The sequence below is a fragment of the Trachurus japonicus genome, chromosome 19 (genome assembly GCF_045865225.1).
Source record: "Trachurus japonicus isolate A0001 chromosome 19, Traja_1.0".
Taxonomy (NCBI): domain Eukaryota; kingdom Metazoa; phylum Chordata; class Actinopteri; order Carangiformes; family Carangidae; genus Trachurus; species Trachurus japonicus.
In genome coordinates this window covers 16,167,428-16,195,391 of record NC_140925.1, presented here as the reverse complement: position 1 = coordinate 16,195,391, position 27,964 = coordinate 16,167,428, and the positions used below count along the sequence as shown (strand labels likewise).

General features: G+C 41.8%; 2 protein-coding genes across 2 annotated transcripts; both read left to right on the top strand.

Moving 5' to 3' along the window:
• Window positions 1-20: 20 nt before the first annotated feature.
• On the top strand, window positions 21-13,589 carry lrrc45 (leucine rich repeat containing 45). Its single transcript, XM_085762399.1, has 18 exons — window positions 21-104; window positions 1,130-1,423; window positions 1,913-1,974; window positions 2,056-2,126; window positions 3,607-3,785; window positions 4,209-4,337; window positions 4,532-4,644; window positions 5,001-5,059; window positions 5,259-5,336; window positions 5,603-5,738; window positions 6,439-6,516; window positions 7,536-7,647; window positions 7,761-7,831; window positions 8,716-8,808; window positions 9,801-9,893; window positions 11,024-11,197; window positions 12,345-12,492; window positions 13,180-13,589. The coding sequence occupies exons 2-18, from the start codon at window positions 1,195-1,197 to the stop codon at window positions 13,377-13,379; spliced, it is 2,025 nt and encodes a 674-aa protein (XP_085618525.1). The 5' UTR covers window positions 21-104; window positions 1,130-1,194; the 3' UTR covers window positions 13,380-13,589.
• A 3,094-nt stretch (window positions 13,590-16,683) lies between these two features.
• On the top strand, window positions 16,684-24,960 carry rac3b (Rac family small GTPase 3b). Its single transcript, XM_085762400.1, has 6 exons — window positions 16,684-16,887; window positions 19,599-19,670; window positions 20,826-20,943; window positions 21,786-21,848; window positions 22,473-22,632; window positions 24,074-24,960. Exons 1-6 carry the CDS (start codon window positions 16,853-16,855, stop codon window positions 24,202-24,204), a joined length of 579 nt encoding a protein of 192 aa, XP_085618526.1. The 5' UTR covers window positions 16,684-16,852; the 3' UTR covers window positions 24,205-24,960.
• Window positions 24,961-27,964: the final 3,004 nt, after the last annotated feature.

The window sequence follows — 27,964 nt, the reverse complement described above, 5'->3', positions numbered from 1 at the left end:
TTCCTGGCTGCTTCCTAGTTACTTTGTCGCTTGGCTTCCCTCGCCTGTCAGCTGTGTTGTCTACAACAACAACCGCCAGAAAGATATGTGCTTTAGCCACTGAGGTCTGTGGGTTTCTTCTGTTTGAATGTAAGGTCATTAATAATCGGGGAAACATATTTGCCTGTCGGTTAACCATTTTCCAGCCTATGGCTCGTGTGGAGACATAATGATAACAACGTTACGCGACACCCCCATTCAAAATGTGGTTGTAGCCTAATATTTAAATAGACATCTTCAGTCACCAATTTATGTTGTAAAATACGAGACGCAGCCTTTATTTTGAATCAAGATAAGCCACACTCTGACCCGGCAAACAAACGATATGACATTGTTTATGTGTGTAAGTCTCACCGCTTCCTTCCGCCAGCTAACTTTACTGGAACATCAACACTGAACGTTATGCCAAATTGAAAAGTTAGTTCTTGAAATATTTCCTTGAATTTAAGCTTGGTGTGCTTTATTGAAATCACGATGCACGCTATAAGGCTATAATAATTGTATGCAAGCTCTAAGACTTGGCTGTTACTTGGAGCAGCTGGTTAAGACGTTGGTGTTGATCTCACTGGCTCTAGCACAGTGTTTGTGTATGAGTGGATCTTAGCACTGTAGTTTCCTCTGGGTTAGAACAGAGATGGTGGGGAAACTGCAAGTCCAGCCTTACAGAGCAGCTGATTACAACTGTTTGACCCATGTTCCTGTGCTGCAGTCCTCCTGTATTCATTTCCATCTGCTGCTACATGATAAAACACATCTTATAGAGGGAGTCCTCTTTGGACTGCAGTTTGGATGTATTTGATGGAGGGCAGAGGAAATCTCTCTCTCTCTCTCTCTGAACACCTGTCCAAGACCCACAATTTCACACAGTACTTTGTTGGTAATTGTTATTTTATCTTTTAATAGTCAATCTAATCAGCATCATGATCTCCTTAAGGCTAGGTTTAAAACTTAGGTCCATTAACTATACAGTCACAAGTGTTAAAAAGCAGGAAATCCTCACATTTTAACAGTTAAAACACTGGAATATTTGCTGGATAGTTGCTGACTAAATTTCTGTTAATCAATGAACCAACTGATCATCTGTCAACAGGTCAAATCCCTAATGAAAGACAGCACATAGTATCTCAGATGAAAAGGAGGCACTTGTGACCCACGATGGAGGATTTCAGACGGAAGTACTTGCGTCTGTGTAAGGAGGGAGGTGTGGAGCCCCAGGAGAGTGTTGTGGCACAGCTTCAGGAGGGCAGGGCCGCTCAAGGCTCCAGACTGGACCTGAATGGACAGAGTCTGTCTGTGGACACCTGCTCTGTGCTGGCCAGGGCCTTCCACAAAGACACCATCTTTAGCGAGGTGCTGCTCAGTGACTGCATGCTCACTGAAGAAGGTACTGGCATTTGTGAGACAAACATGCTGTTTATGTGTAGTCTGCTATAAAACATTGTTGAGTTTCATAATACAGCAGGTCAATAAGCTCAACTAACTGACATTTTATTGGTAAAGCTGATCATGTTTTCCATTCCTCCTATGATAAAATATGCTGCCAAGACATACATTTTTGAAAGCATCTCACCATTTATATCATTGTCAACGCTCAGTACCGGTAATTACATAAAACAGCTGCACCTACATCAAACTTGCAGTTGCACAATTTGCAGTCTGCACCTGCAGATTAATCCAAATTCGTCTTAACTGCAGCGTGGGAATGAGCCAAACGGTTTGTGTGTTCAGAATGAACATGTCACTCAGTGTAACGTTTAAGCTCACTGATGTGTTTTTGATAAGCTCAATCAGGAAAAATACACATCACTCTGACATTTATTGCTTTTGCTAATAACAGTGTCTGTCTGTGTTTTTGTTTGCATGTAACTTGCAGGCGCAAAAGTTCTCCTGACTGGACTGATTGGTAACAACACAGTGAAAATCCTCGATCTCAAGGTTATCACCTGCGTAATCCTGACTGTTTTCATTTCACTAGATGTTTATCGTTTGTTGGCTGATGCAAATTGTTGTTCCCAGGGAAATAACCTGAGGTCATCAGGGGCTGAGGTGTTGGGAAAGTTGCTGGCTCACAACAAGACTCTGCGGAGGTGAGAATGCTATTTGTTGTTGCTGTAAGACAGTGTTTTCACAGCAGTTTTCTTTATTAATTAGTCATAACATGAAAAATGAAACTGCTCCTCACCTGATGAGGATCTAAACTGTGTAACTCTTACCAGCTTTATACAATCAACAAATCTTGATCCAATGTTTTCTGTGATTCCTTTATTAATTATTGTTATTTATTTAAATTTTCTTACATAAAATACAAAATCAATCTCATGAATTCCAACAGAATAATAACTCCAGGTCCAGATTCTGTCAGAGTTTTCATCCATGTTGCATGGGCTTCATCAGCAGATGTTTTCTCGGTTGTCATCATCTGACCAAAGTGTGAACCTTTTTTTAGGACACTTTAACACACCCCACCCACTGATTAAAACACTGATGGGGTTGAAAGTATTGGTAACTTGAAAGTAAAAGGAACTTGAGTCAAGCACTTATTCCTAAAGTAAAAAAAAAAATCTTTCTTTATCATTTATGCTTGACAGATGCACCGTGTAGGCTATAATCAAAATAAAAAAACAAAATTATTACGAACTCATTGAAAATGCCCGAGCATGTTGTGCACCTGTTTACATTTATTTGTATCTGCTGAAAAATGGATGCTGTACAAATTTTGCTCTGTTCGTACATTTCACGTCAACATTCTTTGTTTGAGCGAATCCATGGCTGGATAAACATGTGGGAGGGGCCTCACTGGAAAACGTTGCTGTTACACCTCATCACCTGCCTTTTTTTTAAAATAGTTACTATCATTATCTGGTTAATAGCCCAGCCTAGTCACATACAGCTCTGGAAAAAATTTGAGACCACTTCAAAATGATCAGTGTCCCTGGTTTTATTATTCATAGGGATGTGTTTCAGTAAAATTAATAAGTTTGTTTTATTCTATAAACTACTGATGACATGTCTCCCAAATTCAAAATAGATATATTGTGAGAGCGTTTATTTGCAGAAATTGACATCTGGTCAAAATCACAAAAAAGATGCACTGTTGTCAGACCTTGAATAATGCAAAGAAAACAAGTTTATATTCATTTTAAAACAACACAACACTTATTTTCTAAAAGTTCAGAAATCAACATTGGTGGAAAAACCCCAATTTTTAATCACAGCAGTGATTGTTTTTCTTATAATGTACCCTCATTAAATTAGAAGTGCTGGATGATGACTTGGTCTTCTATTCACCAAGTTACCTGAGAATCATCTGAGTAACTGCTTTAATGAGGCTCGAGTAAGTCTTGTGTCTAATATTGTTTGTCTACATATGTTTTCACATGCTTTTTATTTTATTCTGCAGAACTATGTGCCTGAGACAAATTTCCCTGTCGGGACAGAAAAGTTTATTTGATTGATTTGATATTAAGCCACTAATCTGTCAGAGAAATGATTCTCAACCAGGACATACACCTTAAAAAGCCCTTTAATTCCCTTTAATCAACACAAACTTGTAACTGCTGTCTGCAGGCTGGTGCTTGAGTGGAATGCGTTGGGCGTGTGGGACGAAGCCTTCTCACTCTTCTGTGAGGGTTTGGCCTCCAACAGCGCCCTGACACACCTGGACCTACGCAACAACCAGATCAACCATCATGGGGCATCTGAGCTGGCACTAGCGCTCAAACGCAACGCAGCCCTGGAAGTGCTAGGTGATTCACAGAGAACTGAAATATGACACTGTCAGTTTGTCTGTACTGCATCACAAGCTGATCACGATGTTCCACTTGTAGGTTTTTCTGGTTTCCTGGGGGCACAGTGGTTGTCGGGCTTTGTTGTAATACAACACGCACCCTGTCAATCATTTTCATAATTTAGTAGCTCAAACTGTAGTTTAGTTTAGTTTAGTCAGCATTTGAATAGAATAACATTTGCCATGGGTATTCCTCAAATCAGGTTGCTGGCACAGTGGTTACTGGTTGGCCTCACAGTTTGAATGTGTCCCCTGCCTATGTGGGTCATTCATGCATATGAATTGAAAATAACAGTCCTCATTTTGGCTGCTGTGTGTGAGTGTATACGTTTTTTTATCTGTTTCAGTCAGTCTGATATTGTCCTCTTGTCCACTGTTACAGATCTGAGGTGGAACAACATTGGTCTGCTGGGCGGCAGGTCCCTGTTAGAGGCTCTGCAGAAGAATAAGAGCATAATGCAGCTGGAGATGGCAGGAAACAACATACCCAGTGATACACTCAAAGCACTTGGTAAATATTTCATTCAGAGGAGGTATAGTCATTAAAATTACACTTGTGAATCCAAGTCTAACAGTAACAGTCTTCTCTTTTTAAATAGTGATTTATGACATGATGACTATAATGTTGACTGATTGAATCATGCATGCTGTCCCCTTTGTTAAATTTTTCCTTTGCCATTTGCGCTTGTTGTTTCACCACTTCAGAGCAGACCACAGGGCACAACTCAGACAGACAGTCGACTCTGAGAGAGAGCCGCAGCAGGACCCAGGTCCTCAGCATGGAGATCCAGAATCTCAAAGACTTGAAGGGCCGCCAGGTAACCCTTAAACTGAAGTATGGAATGATTCTGATAGGTCGCTATCTCACCTGTACTTTGATTTATTTCATCCAAACCAAGGAATTGGTTTATTCATTTCTAAATGATCTCATTAGCACAAACTCACATAGTGAACTCATATTCCAGCGACTGACAGCAGGTCATGTGGTACATTACAAAACCTAATGTGTTTCTTAATCTTCTCAATAATTTGTTATGATTTGTGTAATTAGTACAAATAGACATCACAATCACAAATGTTAATGATGTGAGTGGTACGGTTGGTATTGTCACAGTTTTTCAGATTAATGACAAAGTTTGTAGGCATCACTCTTGCTGTTACTCTTCTCTTTCAGTTCTTAAACCTGATGGAAACCATAGACAGGCAGAGGGAGGAGCTAGGACGCTCTAACAGGTAAACAAAGTAAATTAATATGTTGCTGCAACCATAAGTGGGAATCATCAGCGTGTTATCCTTTATATTTGTGTTGGAAAGGAAACGCACCATGATATATATAGGTGGTTAACAATCACCATGCATCTTCAAACAAACATATTTAAAGAAAATCAGATTAAGTAACCATGACCTCATTACCTCCTTTCTGTTCGACCAGGTCCACTTCCATTCAGATAAGCCAACTCCAGGAAGCCCTGAATGAGAGGAAGTCAGCTGTCAACTCTCTCACTGCCAAGTAAGCATTAGCACCCTCCTTTATTCCAAATTTACCATATGAAGAACAGTGCAGTCTGTGTCTGGGTGCTGTGTGTAAGGCTCAGTCAAGTAAGGACTGCAGTAAAACCCACAGTGTACACTCACTCTGCCCTCCTGAAACAGTCACACATGATGAATATTTGATCATGTGACCTCAGCCTGAAACCCTGTCTTGACCCTGTCATGTTGTCTCTCAGTTTTTAACTAATCGCTATACAGCTGATCACGTGACTATTCGATGTGCAGGCTGCAGATGACGGAGGCGGCCCACGCCCTCTCTGAGCAAAAGAATCACAACATGGCAGAACTTCTGACCCGAGTGAAGGCCGAGAAAGAAGAGCAGAGGGATCGACAGAGCAGAGAGAGACAGAAAGAGCAAGAGGTGGGGAAACGATGTAAAATCAAGTTTGACAGTTATTATTTACATTCTCTGACCACCATGATCTGCTGTGCTCTTTGAAACATCAACAGCCTATACACGTGAGTGTCAGACAGGAACTGTCTTAAGGGATTATTAACCATCAGTTCTAAAGAAGTCCTTTCCTCTTATTCTTGGTATTTTCCCATCACAAACTGTAATAGGCTGTAAATTGCATGTTAATACAAATTTCTGACACGCTCCGTTTATTATTTGTAGACTGTATTTACAGTCCACCGCTGCTTTCCATATTATGGCGAAGCATGTTTAACCTCTGCTGACTTTTATCTACAGAATCATTATGTGTAACTGTTGCTCATATAAGGCCCCGCCCCTTTGCAGTGGGTGAGCTCGCAGCAGCTGGATGGATGACCCCGGGGTGATCCCAGCCAGGTGGTTGTGCAAGGTCACCAGCGTCAGTAGTGGCTTGAAATTGCTCTGTGAGGGTGAAATAAATGAGAGCAACCATGTAATATCAATAATCTACCAACAGCTTAACATCAAGGTCATGTTCAGTGTTGCGACAAAATTGACTCAAATTTTCTGTTTCCAGTTACAGCCTGCTTAGAGTCAGTAACATGACAAGCACACACACACATAATCACAATCAATTACACCCAGGAAGAGATATGACTGTTATGAATGTGTGTTTTCCATCCTATAGGACTGTGCACTCAGAGAGGGGAAACTCCACAGAGAGATCCAGGACCAGAACCAAACCAACACCCAACTCAGAAGCAAAGTAAGAGAACAGTGTGTAACTGGCAGGGTTGACAGGAGGGAAAGGAGAAAGAGTCATGGGAATTCCTCCATCAGTCAGTGCCTAAATCAGCATAACTAAGGGATGGTTCAGGGCTCAGCTGAGGCAGTAGAAGCTGTAAAACTATAAGCTTTATTTAAGCGGATGGTTTTATGCCTAATTATAATTGTAGAGAGCTTGTCTGTCACCTGTAGCCGGACTGAGAGCTGGTTCTGCAGGAGAGGAGCCTCATACTTAGGTGAAGTCTCCCCTTCCTGTTCTACTGCAACATTAAAAGCCTGCAGTATGTAGTCTGTCAACAATAAAGTAATAAGATCAGACAATAAAGTGTTAATAAAAGGTAAACCATCTTCAAGCCTCCTCACTGTACAGGGTCTGTAAGACACATTAAAGGGATAGTTCAACATTTTGGCAAATTGGCCCATTGCCATAATCCCTATAGTTTTAGGAGTAGGTTTGTTACCTTGTCGGTGCAAGCTATTTTTAGAACGGCGAAGCAGAGACGCAAGCTGCTCAGAGCTATGCTACAGAGGCTAATGGAATTTGTGGTTTCCCTCATCAAATGCAAAGGCAAATGCAGAGACTGCTTGCCGAAAAACTGCCCCAAACGGGAACACACATCAGCGGTTTTGCATGAATTTAGCTCGTAACTTTCCATTATTATCTCATAGTGTGGTGAATGCGCAGGTCACCAGAGCGTTTTGGAGTTGTTGGATTGTGTATTTGATGAGTTTGATTAGGGAAACCGTAGCGTAGCTCTGAGCTGCTCGTGGCTCTGCTCCACCGTTCTAAAAATAGCTTGCACCGACAACTAAGGGTAATGAACCTACTCTAAAACTGTAGGGATTGTGGCAATGGGCCAATTGTACGCTGTTTGTATATAAATCAGGTGTTGACACTAAGGCTGCTCTCTTGAGTAATACATCTGTGCCAGATGTGGCAGCTGTGGTAGATGTGAGCCTAACTTTTTGTGTGTGTGTGTGTGTGTGTGTGTGTGAAAGCTGGAAGAGATGGAGCGCAGGTGTAAGTCTCAGCAGAACCAGATATTCGACCTGAAGCAAGAACTGACCAACAGCACAGCTGAGCTCAAGCTGCGACTGGCACAGGCAGAAGGTAACACACTCTGAACACTCACACCTACACACACACGCACACACACACTCTGAACACTCACACACACACAGTGAGTCTTTTTCACAAAGATTTCCTGTGTCACCCTCCAACAGACCGTCTGGAAACAGAGAAACGGAGATCCAAACAAGCCCTAGAGGACCTGGACGCCCTCCGACAGAAAGAGGTGCTTCCATGAAATTCCTTGAACAGAATGAAATTATATTTTTAAGGGGATATTTCAACATTTTGGGGCGCACAGTATTTCCACGTTTCCCTCATCAAACTCATCAAATACACAATCCAACAACTCCAAAACACTCTTGTGGACAAGTTGTGACCTGCACATTCATCATGCTATGAAATAATAACGTATAATTTTGTGACATTACGACACATGAAGCAAATACTCGGAACTACGGTACTTTCGCTTTTGAAGTCACTCTGCCGAGCAGCCGTGTATGGGATGTAGTTCTGGCTACACATTTGCCTCGAAAACAACTCAGTCTCGTAATGTTACATGATTATTTCATAGCATGGTGAATGTGCAGGTCACAACTTGTCCACCAGAATGTTTTGGAGTTGTTGGATTGTGTATTTGATGAGTTTGATGAGTTTGATGAGGGAAAGCCGCAAATACAGCGCCGTGCAGAACTCACGTCTCTGTCCTGCCAATCTAAAAACAGCTTGCACTGACAATTAAAGGTGATTGTGATTTGTTTTCAGACTTGTTTTGAGGGATGACACCACGTTTCCAGTATGCCTCACAGGAAACATAGCTATTGTTTGTTTTTCATGGAAACCCTACAAGGCAACTTAAATGGAAAAATGAGTCATGTCATAACACGTAGTTCCCAGAAGTCTGAAATCTTTTTGTCACCATGTTTCTAAGGAATTTATAACACCCGATCAAGAAAAAGTCCTTTTCAGACTCCCCTGTGCAGGTTTCTGTGCTGATCACTCAGACATGATTTGTGTCATCATTGCGCTTTAAAGGTGTTGTATGATTTATTAAAACTGAGTATTCTAATCTAAATTATTAGATCATCCGAAATGTGATTTTCTGTCCAGGTGGATCATATGAATCGTCACCTGGAAGAGAGTGAGAGAGCTCTGCAAGAACGCATCTTCAAACTAGAGGGACAGCGGATACAGCTGGAAGAGGTGAGAGCTCAGCATGGACATGTTTAAATCGAGCAGAGTCTGGGATGTCCTGATTACTGCACACCACAGTCACTGTAATGCTACTCAAGCTGGGATCTAATCACATTTTTAGTATTTTAGTATTAGTATATAGAGAAGATCTCTGCACCAGTTAGCATAAGATGCTACTGCCGTGCTGTTAAATCTTGTTTTGAAAACAAAAACCATGCAACATTAATTTCTCCTCAGCCGTTATATTTAGCACTTTAACATGGATTCCTATATTATTTTGTCTGTGTTGCAAAGTGACTGGTGTGATTCCAGTGACCTTTGCCACTTCCATCACAGTGGAGGTTTTGTATCAGTAGAGGTTGACACACATGCTACATGAGATGTACAAACTACTGGCTTTTTAAACCAAATGTGACTCAGTTTGTGAGAGGTCTGTAGAGAACGGTGTCCCTTAGCTTCTATTTTGCTTTCTCTGATGGTTTGGACACGGGTGTCAGCGACGACCACCACCTAGTGTTATTTTGTCATGTATGTATGCAACTACAGTATTGTCCGCTTCTTTAATTAATCATTGTGTTGTTTCCGTCTAAACTATGATTTATCTGTAATGCTTACTTCCTCTACATGGCGGCTCCGTAATCATACAACGGTCATGCTGAGCTGCACCTGTGTAGTGCTGCTGCGGTGCTATCAACAGAGCAAATCTGGCACTGAAAAAAAAAAATCAAAGCAGCTCTAGTTCATTTCCAAATAGTGGATGATGAATTTATTGAACGTAGGTGATTATTACTTTCCCTAACTGTATAACTGTATATTCCCAGGGAGTTCAGTTATTCAAATACAATACATACAAGTTGACTGGTGTTTGCGAGCTGGGGATTTCCCTCCACTCTGATCAAACACTGTCCGCATTGTCAGCGAGGAGGCACAGTTGATGGGCACAGGTAAATAAAGACATGTACTGTATATCTGTTCTATGATGTCCTGTGTATGTGTTACAGGAGCTGACTAAAGCCAAAGCAGCGTGTGTGACAGAGAGGGCGCAGGCAGAGGAGGAACTAGGAAGAGTGCGAGCTCAAGTGCGCCTGGAAGAGGTGGGTTTAGTAAATCTGCTTCCCAGATCTGTTATCGATATCGTGTTCACTTTATTACCTCCAACTGTCTAGTGAATGGAAAAACTGATTAACCAAACGTCCATTTTACAGAAGCTCTTTATTCTAACTGGCCCATTGATTATAATGCTCAGCCCCCTGAACCTTTCTGCAGCTCCACCTTCACAGCAAAGATACAGCAGCATGTCTGTATTAGAGCTGTTGGTGCAATATAGAGTTTCTATGTTCAACAATACTTTACTATGAGGAATATAAACAACACCTGTGACTGCCTGAGACGAAAGAGACGTTATGTTTCTTCTGTTGTCTGTCAGTCCCATACTCATGAACATACTCGTATGTTCTCGAGGGCACAGACAATTTTTAAAATGCATGGATGAACTGGTTGAACCAATGTACTTGAGCAACACCAAGAATAAATGACATTACATCTGTCACAACCGTTCACTTATTATTCAGTGCTGTAACTAAGGAAGGGGAAGTTGTGACTTTCTTAGCTGGTTGGCCGAGGTGTACAACTAAAAGAGGCTTTAATTCTACCAAGTATAAGAAAATAAAATACAGTTATACAAGATACAATGGTTGAACAATATTTGCTTCCAAGAGGCACTAAGGTGCATTACCTAGCTATAGTTATGACAGTTACAGGTTTACTGATTTGTTTGGATGATTTAAGCTGCAGTAGCAAGTCATAGCATTATGGTGAATGGTTATTTTTTCAATATTAAGAAATTATGTGGCCCTAACAAAACTCAGCTCGTGTCTATGCTTGCTTCACTTGGTTGTTGCAGTCGACTGGGCAGGTGCCCTATTTTCAGTTTGCAAACTGTTTACTGCGGTTAATGCCAGTTCACCTAGATTAACAAAGAGATGAAAGCAACACACCGCTGTCATGCTTCTGTACCCCTATTGTGACTGTCACACATGATAAAAAAGCTCTGCAGTTATCCACAACAAGACGTTGGATGTTGTCCTAAAATGACTTTGTAGATATTTTACATGTACGCAATGATGGATAAAAGACACAAAACGATGCAGCCTGCCATGTACAGGGCTGTCCTTTCTTCAGTTCCTTCATCACCTTCCTCCTTCTCCCCGTCTCCTCTGAGCAGCAGGAGCATTTGTCCGCTGTAGAGGAGAAGCTCCGCTCGGCCCGCTCCTCCCTGCAGGAGGTGCACATCCACTGCTCCCAGCAGAAGCAGACCATCTCCGAGCTGCAGGCCAAGACCAGCCAGCAGAGCGCCGAGACGGACGGACTGCGGCGCAGGATCGAGGACCTACAGCAGGTCAGGACCCACCAACACCGACCCGTTGCATGCAGAACACTCATCTAGGCTCAGGATGTGTAGGCGTCATCGTATTCCCTGTGTTGACACTTCGTACATTACGGTTGAACCAGTGGCGGGATCATCGCATGCAAATCAATACAATTTATCTGATCTGCACAGTCAGTCACAGTATCGGATACATGATTTGTTGTTGAATGCGGCTTTTCCACTGAAGTCCCCGTGGTTCGGCGGTAGAACTGTCACCTCCACGGGCTTGAAGCCAGGTGAGGCTTGTCTGAGAGGACTTTGCATGTTTGTCTGTGTGGGTAAGAGATATAAGGAAAAAAGTATCACAGACTGTTGATATGAAAGTTGTTTTTGGCATTGTTATCAAGATGGGTAACAGGTGGAGGTGCAGCAGTGGCTGGAGCCTGCTATTAGATATTAAAATCTTTTTAAAATCAAATACTACAGTAATTCTACTCAAGTAAGTGACATTTCACCAGCAGTATCTATACTTGTGTACTCTGTCCACCTTTGACCATGTATCTACTCTAATGTCATGTGACCATGACTCCAGCAGCTACGACACAGCTGGACCACTAAGCAGCCGTCACAAATTCAGAACGCTAAAACACAGAAGAACCCAAGCTCCTCAAACACAAACTCAAAATCCAAAGAAACTTATTCATGCAGAGAATATTATAAAGGTCTCTACAATCATTTTTATCTTCTGCTTATTATCAGTGGCTCATAGTGTTCAGCTTTCAGGTGATTGTCACAGTTGTTTTCTCTCCTCAGGCTTGAATATTATTGAGACATTTTCCCTTTTGTTTCTCAGTTTTCACAGTTCTGCACTGTTTGTACTCATGATCCAAGCAGGAGAACTCCCAACAAACAAAGAAAACAAACAGCAAACAGCACTTATACTAGACACATACTGGATGCCAAAGTAATGCCGCCTGCTTTGCAACTCAATGACAGATTACCAACTGTCCAAGTCGCACCTCATCTATTACCTATGCTGAGATAAATGCAAACTGCCACTAAAGGCACCTGCACTGTGTGCATCTGAAATATCTCCAGAAGTGATCATAAAAAATATAAAAGGTGTTTGTTAGCATCAATGTGCTCTGGGAGTTGAACAGGTGCTGTGTTGTTCCAGGAGCTGTCGGGTAAGGACCAGGAGAAGGTGGCTGAGGTGAGCCGGGTCAGGGTGGAGCTGCAGGAGCAGATTGGACACTTACAGGCAGAGAGGACGGCCCAGGCAGGACTCAAAGAGAAGATCAATGCTCTGGAGAGAGAGCTTAAAGGTTACACTAATTTGGGGATTTATTAGTTTCTTAGTATGTCTGTTTGTCTCAAATTAAAATAAAATTTCAATCTGCAGGAACATTTTAGAAAAACAGTGCAGCCAAAGCATCAAAACACAGAATCAATGATCAACACTAAGATCGATTACACATACAGTATGTATTAATGATATGCAGAGGAGTAATTCCCCTTGGAGTATTTGTCAGATCATATTCGGCTCATTCAAATTTTGAACAACTAAGCTGAATTCATTTTAGCAAATGTTCCTCATTTCATTGAATTATTTTACATTTTAGGAGGAAGTCCACCTCTATCTCATTGTCACCTGTGGATCATTGACCACATGCTATGTTCTCATTGCCATGTTTTTCTTTTATCTTTTTTCATCCTCAGGCAGGAGCTGCCTCTGCTTTCTATCTATGACAGTTAAAACCTATGACATGTATAATCTCTGTTCAGGAGCAGATAAGATTCTAATCTACTTTAGCCTCTAGTTTCCTCTTTCCAGTGTTTAACAGGGGCTTATTTTCATTGTTTTATAGCGTGGTTTACTCTGATTGGTCTTTGGAGAGCAGTGTTGTTGTGAGACCGGCCTCACTCTGTGAGTGAAGGGGGGGGGGGGGGGTGGTGGTGTCTGTGGTGTCTGGATTTAATTTGCCTAAAAGATGTGGCTTTATCCCTTGCAGTACTGAGCAGTAACCACAGGGAGGCGCTCCTCGACAAAGAGAGCGAGATGTCTTCCATGCTGGAGAAGCTGCGGCTGAAGGAGGCAGAGATCCAGCGGATGAGGGAGGACGAGGCCAACAGAGCCAGCTACCTGCAGAGCGCCATCCTCACCTACGTTCAGGGCTCTCCTCTGGGACAGTACGGCAGCCCCAAGAAATGACCAGGAGAGCTCTGCACCGTGGCTGTATAAGCTCTGAGCCCCCAGCGGGATCCTGCGCAGGTCAGGAGAGCGTGCATAATGAAAGAATCATGAGTGTAACAGTAGTTTGGGAGATCACTGTTGCACGGGCGGGGGCGGCACAACAAAACGTGCAGATAAAGACAAAAAACAAGGTTTCAAAAACTGCTGGCAGGCTTGTTTTCTTACTTCCGGTTACTGCACCTCACAGTGCTTTACTATAAATGGCTTAATCCCAACACATATGCAAAATTTACAGTTGGAATTAGGGATTGAATCTAGTTTTGTCCCAGTATAGACGGCAGTTCTGCTCAGTAAATCAACATTGAAAACTTGAAATGAAATTATGGTTTATGACAGTTTGAGTCTCATTTTATTATCACCACACTCTCTCTCTGTTATGATAAGAGATTTGGGAGTACAGCATCCTCAGGAAGTCACACAAGAAGCACAAGTGATCTGACGATCAGACGGGTTGGAAGCAGGAGGATAGTTTTTTTTTTTTTTCCAGATTAACTAAACCACTTTATTTCGAAGTGAGAACACGAGCAATGTGATAACCCTTCATCGTCAAAGTTAACACAAGAAGTGAGTTTGTCAAAATGCGTTGGTCATTAACAATAGACCGTCCCAAATATGTTGGGCTGAGCTGGTTCCCGACCTCTGCATCATCACAGTAGCATCAGTGATGATACTGGTGTTTGTGCCCAATGATGACTGTTTTCCATTGTTGGGAGAAAACAGACCAGTCATGGGAATGTCATCTTCCTACATGGAAGGCTTTATTACATTTACTAAGGTCTGCAGGTCTCTCTGCTGCTCTGTCTGTCCATCCATCCAGTCCTACCTCCAGTAGACCTGAGGCTGTAGGCAGCAAGCTTTAAGTGAAATACTAATGTTATCCTCATAGTGACAACATGCTGATATCAAGATAATATCTGATCCATATCAGCACGTTTTATAACACGTTCACCATTTTATTTTAACATGTGCTACCAGTAAACACAGCACCGATGGAATGTCATCTGGTTTGCAGCTTTCTCTATAGATATACAAGGTAGATATTTATTCACCATTTGATTTATCGTGTAGATAAAGTGAACTTTTCATCCGGTGATGGTGGTAGATGAAACGGCAGGATCATCAAAGGGCTAATCACATACCTTGGGGGGGCGAGTGAAATGTGTTCAGCAGGTTTTGTGTAAATGAATACAACAATTGTTAAGACACCTCCCACAAAACCATAAATATCAACCTCATGACTCTAGAAGAAGAGTCAGGGATGAAGGTTCTTCACCAGGAAACCGTGACCGTCTGCACAAGATTTCATAGCAACTCCCCCAACAGATATTTCAGTCTGGACCAAACAACAAAGTGACATCTCCATCTGTAGAGCCACACCGTAAACTACCGGCCTGACACCCGTGACACCAGCGCTACACATTCATGGCCTCCCTCGCATTTTTAAAAGCCTTAATTAAATGAAGGATTTAGCACAGTCGTTCTCCTGTGTCAGTGAACCTTTCATGTGTCGCCACCCTCAGGGCTAGATGTACATCTTACCCCCACTTCTGTACCCCACTAAACAATATGTTGTTTATTCAGTGCGTGGCTTCTAGACTGTGGGCTGCACTCAACACTTCAGCCTCTAGGGTTTTCCACTAGAGAGTCAGACTCATACTCTTGTTTGTTTGTTTACCCGAATACCCGCTGGAGGAGATTATTAGCAGTTTCGAAACCATATGTTTCATCCTTCCTTGTGGTCAACTTGGTTTTATTACATATCAATGGAGCGAGAGTCCAAATTCTGTTTCCACATGTGCATTACCTTTTCAATTATTCAGTCAATCACATCAAACTTGTTCTATACTCAAAGGATGGAATAAGAAGTGCTGTTGCACCTACATTGTAATTTGTCTCATTTTGAAGAAATATTTAACTGAGCCCAAACTCAGCCCCTGTCTTAATGCTTTATTCACAGCTCAGATCTTCGACAGCTGAGCCCACTCTTATGTCAGGAGCTCTCACTGTAACTGAGATGAGCTGTGCTTGAAATTAATTGCAAGTGATCATTTATATCTGTTCGGGCCATCCAGCTCCACTCTGCTGAACCCACTCTGTCTGGTCTTTGTCTCCTGCAGTCCTGATGAATCCAAGGCAGCGTTAAAGAGTTTACATGCTGAATGAGATTTGGTTAAAATATGCCTTAATATTGTATCTGTCAAACCAGACGGCTGCCCCCACCACCCTTCACCCTCACCTTTCAGTTCAGATGCAGAGAGCAGAAAAATTATTCACAAAATGCTTTTTTTTTTACAAATGGCATTTTCTCTTGTAACAGAAACTGCTGTTTTATGAGGTGATATGTTTCCAGATGTGGGCCAGATGTGGGATGGATCTTTTATTTGGATGTGTAAATGTTTTTTTAAAACCATTTTTGCTCAGTTTTTTGACGACACGTGTTTTTGTAACAGCAAAATGAAAAGATTTTTCTGAAATAATAATAATAATTAAAAAAAAAAAACTGTGATTTTTCTATGTGTGAATGTGTTATTGGTTGGTATCAATCTATATCACTGGGTACAATGTTCAGTGTGTGTAATGTGCTGGTGGGGTGGGGATGTATGAGGTCACTGGGTCTTCAAACTGCAGCCGAAGAGCTTTTATTTTCAAGATAATTCAACCCTCTGTTTGCTGTTCTGTGGTTCAACTTTGATACGAGCTGATTACAACCACAAAGAACCAAAAGCCTATCTCATAGAGTAAATAGCACCTGGTTAAAACAAAAATGATATAAAAGAGCAGCAAAAGAAAATAAATCACATTCAGTAAATAATATTTTAATGTGAAAGGAGATTAATGTTGTGCAATGAAAGATGAGCAGTTTAAAGATTCAAGAACCATCTTGAGTCTATTCTTAGAAAAATTAAGTAATGCCAAACATGATTGACAGAATGATGAGAAATTAATCTTTTACTCTTTTTTTTAGCCTTTTTTGTATTATCTTAACATTCAATAGGCTATTTTTGTGAAATGGTCTTTGGCTCGGTTGTTAGTCTATTTTATGTGATTTATCAGCAGCATCACTTTCAAACAGGCGCTGCAAAGGTGCAATAGAACAGGATGAAAGTGTTTGTACCATTGCATTATTCTTCTAATAGCTCATGGTTAACACACGCTACTGTAGCTAGGAAACAATAGTGAACGAAGGCGGAAGTGGAAGGAAGTGAATCATCCCTTCCTTTCGACGGGATGCCTCAATTTTGCGACATGTCCCTTTAAACGCGCTCGGCGCTTTCCGGACTCACTCGGCGCTGCTCGTCATCGTCCCCTTTCACTGCGGCTCCATCGCCGAGCGGACTGGCCCGCTGCTCTCATCCGAGACCTCAGCGCAGACTGTCGGATCTATTGAACCACCATCGGCGGCTCCCTCACAGCCTCCAGCTCGTGTCCAAATGCAGGCGATCAAATGCGTGGTAGTCGGCGACGGGTAAGAGCTCCAACACGCCGAGCACCAGCACATTTTTTTTTTTTTTTTTTTTTTACCCCCCTCTTGTGAGATTCAGTGATGCGTCCACGGACGGATGGATGATGGGAGGATGCTATGTAGGAAAAGGATCTGGGGGGCTCACCGAGCCGTCGGTCGGTCGGTCGGTCCGTCGCCCCGCTTTTTCCGCGCTGCTGCCGCCGCCGCTCCCCGATGCTCGACACGTTCTCCTCGATCGTGCGCTTTGCGGGCGCGTCGGCTCCGTTCCCGTCGTGCTCTCCGGTTCATTGTGACGGTGGGAGCGGTGCGCCTCGGGATGCTATGCGGGAACACCTACACGCCTCGCACTGCTCGCAGGCCACTGGAGGCAGGCTGAAGTGCTGATGCACGCTAAGGAATTTGTGGCCCTGTCAGTGGCAAACAGGCCCCGCTGCCCTAATTCTGCTCTGTGAGCCTTTTCTTACCCGCATCCACAGCCCACTCGGCTCCACGCACTGACATCTGTGGGTGGATTTGATGCACTGATGGTGTAAATTCATGATATCGTTGCTAGGTGCAGATTGAGAGCAGGAAAATGTGTCCTTACATTAATGCCAGCTTTTAGGGAAAAAAACAAGAATAGGCCTCTGATTGGAGACATATTCACACAATTCAAGTCTAAATGTTGAAATTAAATCATTGTGACTTTTAATTCAATTTGAAAATGCTCCTATTTTTTTCTTTTTGCAAATTTTGACTTCTCTCTGGGATTAATCTCAGATCTCTGAGGAAAAAGTTTGTGACCTTAATCCTGCACTGTACTAGAGGAAATGATACCGTGTGTTACATATGTCCATAAAAAAAAGATATTCATAGGCTACAGCAATTTTCAAAGGTCATTAGCCTGCTGCTGATTTCACACACCAAGCTCAGTTTATGGGTCATGAGGAGAAGCTCCGGCTCAGAGGAGAATCACCAGGATTGTGTGAGTGTGAGGGGAGAAAACCACATGTTTATAGGAGACAGAGAGAGAGAGAGGAGAGAAGGCTGGAGGTGTGTGAAAGGTGTGGGTGTTACCAGGCAGAGAGTGTGTTAAGGTGTGGCCAGGCTGAGTGCAAGGAGATTTTTTTTTTTTTTTTTTGCTTTGCCTCTTTCCTACAAATGTGTGTTTTGCAGTCAGTTTTTGATCACCAGGAATTGTCATAGTACACAGTGTACTGATGCCTTGTAACCAGCCAGCCAGCCAGTGTGTGTGTGCATGTGTGTGTGTGTGTGTGTGTGTGTGTGTGTGTGTGTGTGTGTGTGTGTGTGTGTGTGTAACATAGTGATCTGTGTTCAGCTGTGCTCATTTGGACCAATTTTTTTTTTTTACCTGTCACACTGTCATCACTGACTGGGGCTGCACTGTTATACAACAGAGCTATTTAATTAATGCTATATAACTATTCCATCTAAATCCAAATGTCTGCTTTGTAAAGGACCAGCAGCTGCACAGACACCAGCTCATGAATGTATTATAACAACTGGATAGTGGTGGGACTCAAACATGGCTCCCGTTCACCTGAATGAACATCTCCAGCCAAAAAAAACATGTTCTGCCTTTCACATTTGCTTCTGTGTTACGTGGCTCATTAGTGTGTCTCCCACTGGCTCCGCCTTCACATTCCAGCTCAATCTATAGACCATACATTGTGTTGATGTCACACACAGGACCAATGCTTTTCTAGGCCATGGGAAAGTTGCACAGATATACAAATATAAAACTGTGAAGGACTAAAAACCGATAATACAAAGAGTTGGAGGAGGTGACCTTCTATTTTACCATGCTGGAGTGTGTTTGTCTGTGTGTTAGAGTTGTAAATGTGGTAGGCTACATGTGAGTCAACTTAAACCGGTTCAACTCACATGATGGATTTCTCTACTTGTTTGTGTCCTCCAAAAACAATTTCACACCGCTTGCTCTCTTTTTTTTTTATTGACAAACTGTCTGTCGATCTACTGTATCAATAGAGTCACAGCTGGGACGAGTGATCCTTTGGCTGTGCTCATTTCACAGACAGGATTGGGCGCACATGAAAAACAGTTTTAGAAAAACTGTTTCATGAAAAAGTCAAAGACAGTTTCGCTTTACGACAAGCAGATTAGGCTTTTAGACACAACTGATAACATCGTTTTAAATGAATTCGGTTTTGGATGAAATCTCACAGTGTTTTGGTTCCACCTGGAAACCACAGAGTGCTTTTCAATTTTTGCACCAGCTCTGATTCCCACCCAATTTCTCTCCTTTTCCATGGCAACCTCAGCTGAAGCTCATGTGTATTGTAGTGGAGCCCAGCAATCGTGACACAGTGATGTATGAAACATGAATTATTCAAAGCGATGGCCATAACGTAAAGCTTGCTGTATGCTCTCGTCTTCCTTATATGAAATGTAAAAAATTAATTGAAGCTGTCAGTATCAGTAATTTTAACTCCCTCCCTCTTGTTATTTACTCATCCTCTATATTTCATTGGGAGCCACTGTGTCCCTCAGGCAATATGAATGTAGGCCAGTGTCTGTGTGTGGCACTCAGGGAAGGGGAGTAGCAGCCTGCTTTTACACACACACACACACACACACACACGTACACACACAGCCATGCATACACTATTCCATACAATTTATATAGATCTGGTTTTTGTACTGGTGTGTGTGGAGCTGTATTGAAACGTTGCTGTGCCTTCTTCCCTCCTCAGGGCTGTGGGTAAGACCTGTCTGCTGATTAGCTACACCACCAATGCCTTCCCTGGTGAATACATCCCCACTGTGTGAGTACACACCGCACACTGCCACACACGTTCACACACTTATTTGACGTAAGCGGTGGCTTGATGCTGTAGGACCGGCGCTGTGACAATACACTGTATGACATGAGATGATTGTGGGACTAATATAGGCTATGTCAGCCATGAGATTATAGATTTGCAATATTGGTAGCCCTTGCTGTGCTAGCACTTATATTTTATGTATTAAATCTTAGCTTTTAATAATCCAAACCAATGAACGTGACTGATCTATATTGATATTGTTTGTAGCCTATCTGTTTTTTTGTTTTTTTATTGCTTTGGCCTATTCAGACTTGCCACATAAAAAAAACAGATCCAGGTTGTTTATCTAGTTTATTCTCGACCCTGGGAGAAAAAAAAAGGAGTTTCGCAATAGAAAACGAAATAAATGTCTCAGTTTGACGAGCTAGCTCTTTGCTGAAATGTCAGCCCAACCCATCCTGTTAGTTTAGCTTAGCAGAGGCTAAGCTAAGAGCAGAGGGAAACAACTAGCCCGACTCTGTCCCCAGTTCCTGTAGAGCTCATCAATTAATAATGTTCATGTTAATAATGTACAAGTTGTGGTTTTGCTGTGGGTTATGGTTGGACTATTTCTTGACTGGGATCAGTAACTGGTGAGATTTCATGGTGTGTATGCATGGGCGTTGCCAGTTACAGTTAGGCCTACAGATGTAGCACATTCAGTTTTTTTTTTATCTTTAGGGGTGTGGGTAGATGTACTGTAGGCTATTCTGAGTCAAGTTTGTAGTTTCCCCCGGTCTTTAGGTCTTTATGCTAAAATAAGCTAAGCTAAACTAAGCTAACATGGTAGATATTAGACTGATATCAATTTTCTTCTAATCTAGGTCTAAGCATAATGGGTATTTTAGGGTTTATCAAAATGTTGAATGCTTTAAATATACTGTTATAAGTATGCCTATTTATAATAATATACCAAATTGTTCCTTTAAAACACTCTCTCCTTGGTAAATGCCTCCATATTTTCTAGGGGTTAAGTTTGAGGGCTGCCTTTTTTTCATTGTGGTTTACAATGTGTTTTTTCTTGAATTCCATTGAATTCACTTCTAACTAAATCACCCATGTGAATGCAGCGTGTCCCGTCACTGTGTGTAACTCAGTGTTGTGTCCCTCCTGCAGCTTTGACAACTACTCCGCCAATGTTATGGTGGATGGGAAACCAGTGAATCTGGGCCTTTGGGATACAGCAGGACAGGAGGACTACGATAGGCTCAGACCACTGTCCTACCCACAGACGGTATTCATACTCTTTCCCCTCCGAACCCACACACACACAAAGGGCGACTCAGGAAGAAGAACTCTACAGTGTGCTGCACCAATCAAACTACTTCTAACCTAGAAGTCAATGGTTACACAATGTTTAAAGTTTCTGTCAAAACATAGCCTATCTATGCAAAGATTTAAGAGTAAAGACATGGAATGTATGGTGGACATATAAACAGTAGCAACAATAACCTTTATTTAGATCATATCTTGGTTTATCTCAATTTTTAATTGCATGTCACAAAACCTCAGTTTATAAAAACACTACAGTTTGGTTACATGCAGGATCAGATAATGCCATTGGCTCTAAATGACATTAATTCTACTCTGTTAGAAACACATTTCTACATCTAAACAACTGAAACATGTCCTACCAACAATTACTGTAGATATCATAAGGAACTATTTTGTTATGAAGTGAAATCCATTTTTCTCAAGTATTTTTGGGCCATTTTATGACTTTATTGATAGTGGAGATTGACAGGAAGTCGGGGAAATGACATGCAGTAAATAATCAACATGGCCAGGGGTCAAACTCTCGATCAGCTGATCTCTAAACACTCGCCTACCAGAGCACCCCACTTATCCTTATTTAATTAAAACAGAAAATTAATTAAGGAATTCTATTTGAGCAAGACTTTCTTTGATAGTGGCCCTTAAATAGAGAAGTATTAGTGGCTTTTAAGAAAAAAAAAGACCTATATATCAGAGCAAAATGAGGGATTATGTTTATGGTTGTAACTCACACACACATACGCTGGAACACACACACTCCGATGTTGATCTCAACTAGCCATCTCTCTGGTTCTCTCCCAGGATGTGTTCTTGATATGCTTCTCCCTGGTCAGTCCGGCCTCCTTTGAGAACGTCCGAGCTAAGGTCAGTACGCTGACTGACCACCCCCACCCACCCACCCCATCCCCCATCCCCCATCCCCCACCATGCCGAGTCTGACCACAAGGAGGCACATCTTTTGCTCCACCTGGCTTATTGCGCCGCCGCCACCTATCCAGACCTCGCCTTAGAACGGTCTGGATTTGAACTCAGCACTGAGACACGTTGTAAGACGAGGTCTGAATGAGTCCAGATGCTCTGCAGGGGGAGGGAGGGGGGGTCCGGCTGTGGTTTGGTCTGCTGAGCATCATGAGACGCTCTCGTATGAAATCACACTCTGCTTACGGTCCGACCTCCCTCTGCAGAGCCCCTGGTCTGTCGGGATCGGTTCTCTCATCATGTGATGAAGTGAAGTGATTGGAGGTTTGCTCGGCCTGAGGGTGTGTTGTGTTGTGTTGTGTTCGCACAGCCACGCTACCTTTCAGACTGATGTATTAAAAACATTTCCTCTTATTTTCACAACTCACAGAGTCTGTTGAATGTCATCGTGGAAAGGCGCTCGACGCTCTCCCTCTGTATCCGGCTAACTCTTCTCTCTCTCCTCTCTCGTCGACTCTGTCCTCTGTATATGCATATTCCTGTGTGTGCGTGTGTGTTGCGGTGCCCCAGTGGTACCCTGAGGTGAGACACCATTGCCCCAACACGCCCATCATCCTGGTGGGCACTAAGCTGGATTTGCGAGATGACAAGGACACCATTGAGAGGCTGCGCGACAAGAAGCTCTCCCCCATCACCTACCCGCAGGGCCTGGCCATGGCGAGAGAGATTGGTAAGGCGTGTGTGGCATGTGCACAGCTGGATACAGTCGGCATGGCGATCAGTCATTTGTTATTATTTATTTCTTTACTTCAAATGGTGAGTGATGGTGAAGATGTAGCCTTGTGTTTAATAATGCAAATACAGGAAGGGAGGTATTTCTTCAAATCAGGTTAAAGGGATACTTCACCCAAAATCAATAATTCACCATTTTCTACTCACCGTCATGCCAAGGAAGGGTTTGGAGAACTTTCAGAGTCATCAAAACGCTTTTGATCCTACTGGCAACAGATTTTCATATAATGGCGGCAGATAGAGCTCAGTTTTGAATCGTCCAAAACACACTATGAAACATCCAAATACCTCCATACTGCTCGTCCGTACTGACCCAAGTGTCCTGAAGTCGCGACGTGAAAAAGTTGTTTGGGAAAAATTTATTTGATCTCTGTTTTTAGCCTTGTTGTGAGATTTGCTGCGAGATGTTCTTCCGTGTTTACATCATTCATCCAATGGTTTACAACGAAGAACGAACATCTCACAGCAAATCGTGCGCATGCTCACAAACATCAACAGAATTATCAATTTTGGGTGAAGTATCCCTTTAAGCAGTGAAGCAGGAAGCTGCCAGGAATTCACTGCAGTCACCTTTAAGCCAAGTTTAATGGAGGAAGCACACTCAGTAAACCAAGGCGAGAATTGTTGGTTGCACAAAAACCCTTAAGGTTCCTACCAGTGACGGACTGGCCATTGGGCAATATGGGCAAATGCCACAACGGCCGTGTAATGATGTGGCTGAGGCGGCTGCGTAAAGATGCAGCCATGTTGATGTGGCCGCAAAAAAATAAAGAAATGGTGGGCTGGGGCTGGCTGGTTTATGGCCGGCCAAATCAGAAAGACTGAAGACTCAATCTCTTGCTTGAATATGGACAGTTTATAGCTTATTCGGTAGCCCAGTCCCCTAATGCAATCTGGGTTTGATTCCTTCCTTCATCACTGAATGATGTGGCCTCTCTGTCAAAAATGCCAGGGTCTCTTTTTGGTGCCAATCCATCACTGGCTTCTACTTAAATATGACACAGGTTTAATTTCTACTTAGCTAAAGGATTTTCTTAGTTAAGCTCTTAAATTAATAACAGGAATTTTACACTGGTAAAATACTACAGTTTCCATGGAGACCCTTTGTCTCCATTAGCACATCAGGGCTTGTGGTATCCATTATCACCTCACCTGCTATTGTCTGTAGAAAAAAGACGGCTGAAGAAAATACGGCAAGAAAATCTTATTGACTGTCAAACAGATCTATGTGGCAAAAGAAATTTCTCGCCATTAAGTGTGTCCATCAGGAAAACTCCTTCTTCTCTTAACTTTGTCTTTGAATCTCCCTGCTACACATGAGCACTAGAGGCAGTGCTGCTGAGAACTGTTTCCCATCATGCCCTCTTCCTGGTCCTCAGGGGCTGTGAAGTACCTGGAGTGCTCCGCGCTGACCCAGCGAGGCCTGAAGACAGTATTCGACGAGGCCATCCGAGCCGTGCTCTGCCCTCCGCCCGTGAAGAAGAGGGGGAAAAGGTGCACCATGTTCTGAGGAGGAAACACTGCTATAACCCCACACACTGCATCACCATGAACAACAACCACTACTTCTCTGAGAGGATGAGAGAAAACTAGTGCGAGTGAGTGTGCACTGCTGAGATTGCTTTCTTTATATTGATGTTTTTTCAAAACGATATTGGTAACCAGGCCAATATTTACTCTGATTTTTTTTTTTTTTACCATTACTGAATAGTTGAATAGGTTCTGAAAGACAGTGACTGTCCACTTACTTTGTACTCATAGAACCACATCAAGTTGCCATGAGGGCTGACAAAGGTTTCTATTACTCGTCTTCATACTGTAACATCTCTTCTTTCTCAGCCATGCTTGCTTGAATTAATGCAGTGTTGACTAGATAGAAAGTGAACTATGAATACGCCTTCAGGTCGGAAGTTACCCTTAGCTTCTGATCTAAGATCAGCATTTGGAAAAACAAAATAATACTGCCCGCATTTATATTGGAGTCTAAGAAAGACAGTCAGTGTGGGTTTATGAAATGAGATATAACAAAGCCTCAGGTCGTTGTCATAGTTTCAGATGGATGGCCTTGTGCTCACCAAACCAGTTGCTGAGATTTTTTCAAAGCAAACCTCCAGTCTAGTCAGCCCTGTTTATAACCCCCCCCTATAACAGCCTTAAGGTGGTCTTGATGCTCAAGGTGTCAAGACCTACATTATGTTCCATATTCCCTGATCAATGTGTTACATTAAATTACCACACAGAAACTCTGAGGCCAGGTAGTGCTGTGGTTTAGAGTGAGGAGGGGAGGAGATGAGAGGAGAGGAGATGAGAGGAGAGGAGAGGAGAGGAGAGGAGAGGAGAGGAGAGGAGAGGAGAGGAGAGGAGAGGAGAGGAGAGGAGAGGAAAGGAAAGGAGAGGAGAGGAGAGGAGAGGAGAGGAGAGGTCAGTGGGACCCAGCAGCTCATATTCTCCCATGGTAACAGCTGTGTAATGCTCCTGTTTCTTTCCCTATTGAACATTTCAGCAAAAACCTTTGATGAGTACAACCTTGTTAGTACTGATAGGAATGATGGATAAAACTAAAATGATTATATGAAGGTACCTGTAATATTGAAAAAGCAACAAAGAGTAAAAGCAGAGACTCACATTTTTTTCTTTTCTGTTTTAGCCTTGCACACATTTGTAAAGGCTGATTCCTGACCATTGGAATTATATTATATAATAAAGTCATCAGTTTACTACGGTAAAGATGAGTTTAAACCTGAACAATGCTGTTCACAAGGTTAAGAATTGATATTCAACAGTAAGAACGGTTAACTTAAGTTCCACTTACTATCTCCTTCACAATAGTTTAATTTCATGGCATGGTCTTCATCAGCAAAGACAGTGATGTGATGAATCCTACTCCAGGTCAGTCACTTTGTTGGCTTTGTCTTTGCAAATGAAAACCATGAGATATGGTCAAAAGCTCTGGAGAGCAAGTGGTCTTTGAATTCAGATTTTTAGCTGTTTATTTTATTTATTTGTTTTTTAATGAAACCTTTCACTGTTAGCAAAGTGTAAAAGGTGTATGCAGTATTTCTTTTTTTTTAACGCTTGTGTTCTTACTTTGGACAAAAATCTGATCTTAGTCAAGTGTCTTTGGGTAACTTTATCTAACTGTGAAAACGTGACAGACGAGCATGCCAAACATGGGGGCTGTACAACCTTGCTGCCTGAGTTCTGCCTCTGGGGGTGGAGGAGCTTGCATGGGTCTTAAAATATTCTGTCTTAATTTATCCCATTGTTTAGATCTTGTCCATGTTCCTCTGTGTGTGTGTGTGTGTGTATGTGCGAATGTATGTATGAATGATTGAGTGAGTGTATGATCGCTGGTGTTTGTGTGTGTGTGGACAAGCACGTGTCGGTATCAGTGAGACGGTGTTGTTTGACAGTTTGGGATAGCGCATAAAAGACAGTATTGTTTTAAGCCAAGTTTTTAGTGTCCAGTTTTTGGTACTATTTCATATTGTATTGTAGAAATACACAAGACTTTTCAACACTCTGTGGACATAAAGAAAGAAAAAATGGGTATCAATGACATCTAGTGATGTACAGAATAATCCTTAGAAGAGGAATGCGTTATGAATATCTATCTACATGTACCTGAATATTTAGCTCTTAAAACTAAAACAATTCAAACTAAAGGGATTCTAGTTGCTCATGTCGAAGTTAGAAGTGTCGCTAACAGTGTACAATAAAGGAGCCAATCTTTGTGGGGTTTGTCATGGTGGCAAACAGCGCAGATTGCACCTTTATGACATGCATTTCTGTATGGTTGCAGGCCTGCGAGTGTGTGCGCGTCTCCCCCTCGCGGCGAGACGCAGCACTGCAGTCCACTCTGTCATGCTGTCTTTGGTTGGCATAGCAAAACTGTGTGGTTGAATCATGTCATGTGGTCCTGCCTAGCTAAGGTGTTGAGATGTAGCTGAGAAATGCAGCAAAAAGTTCTAATCTACTATTGCATGGAAGTTCTCTGGTTATTTGCCCCACTGTAATTCTTAGGAGAGGTTGTATGATGAAATGCATTGGCCATGTACGTATGTAATGTAAGATGACTTGTATACTTGTTTTAACTGTTTGTCTTATTTTTTATTACTTCACGTTTGTGTGGTGAAATATTTCAATTTTTTGTATACTAAATACAAATGTATATGTAAAGTAGTCTGCTGTCAGTCGTGACTTTGTCTCTGTCTCTTTCTCTTTGTTCCACCACAGCCACATGATGAGGTCCTGTATTAGTTACACATAATAACATCAAAGAAACACATGTCAAGGAAATGGTCAATGACAGTGAAGATAATATGTGGTGTTGCCAGTCCACTATTAGATACACTGTTATAACATATCGAATACCCAGAGTGAAATTTATATGAATTGATTTAATTTTAATCAGATATAATTGTGTTTGTTCACAATGTATATTTAATTTACAGGTTTGTTAAACCAACACTACTATGTTTTCCTAATTAAATTCTTTCTTCTCTAAATTTTAAACATCTTTATTCCCATTCTGGTAAAACGGTCTCAGACTACTGTGCTTAAATAATAACAACATATATTTACAGGCTTTGGATATATACTGTATTCATCTCATGTATTTCAAATTCAAATCACCCCAAAGGGCATTTTAAAAGGGCAGAAAGTAGCTAAGAACACATCAAAACACAAAACCAACACCCAGTACAAGAGACACTAATAATTTATAAAGTGCATTTCTTACAAGTTTGTTTGCTGCATCAGTGCTTTTACTGGTGTGTATATGTCTACAATAAAAGGAAACATACATTTTTGGGCTAGACATAATAAATTAACTTTTTTTTTTTTTTTTAGATTATTATAGATATCTGTTTGTATATCATATGTAATTTCTATATCTTCCATATATGGAAAATCATCATATGTTACATATATTATATTAGTGGTTTTATTATTATTATTATTATTATTATTATTATTTCTTTGTGTTTTTGTATAGATAAATCTGGTTCTCTAATCCTCAAACCAGCACAAACTAATATGGTACTAGTCATTTGGACCTCCTGTTTGACAGTGTCTTGGGAGGGTCACCTAAATATCTCTTTTGAAACTAGTACATTATGACTTGTTGAATCTCTAATAAATCATAAAACATAATACACCCATTGCAATGTATAATAATGATACTCTCAGTCTTCATAGTCACTGCAATAAATAGAGAAGTTGTGATTGATTTCTTAATTTGACAGATTCAAATAAGCACAAGCAAAACA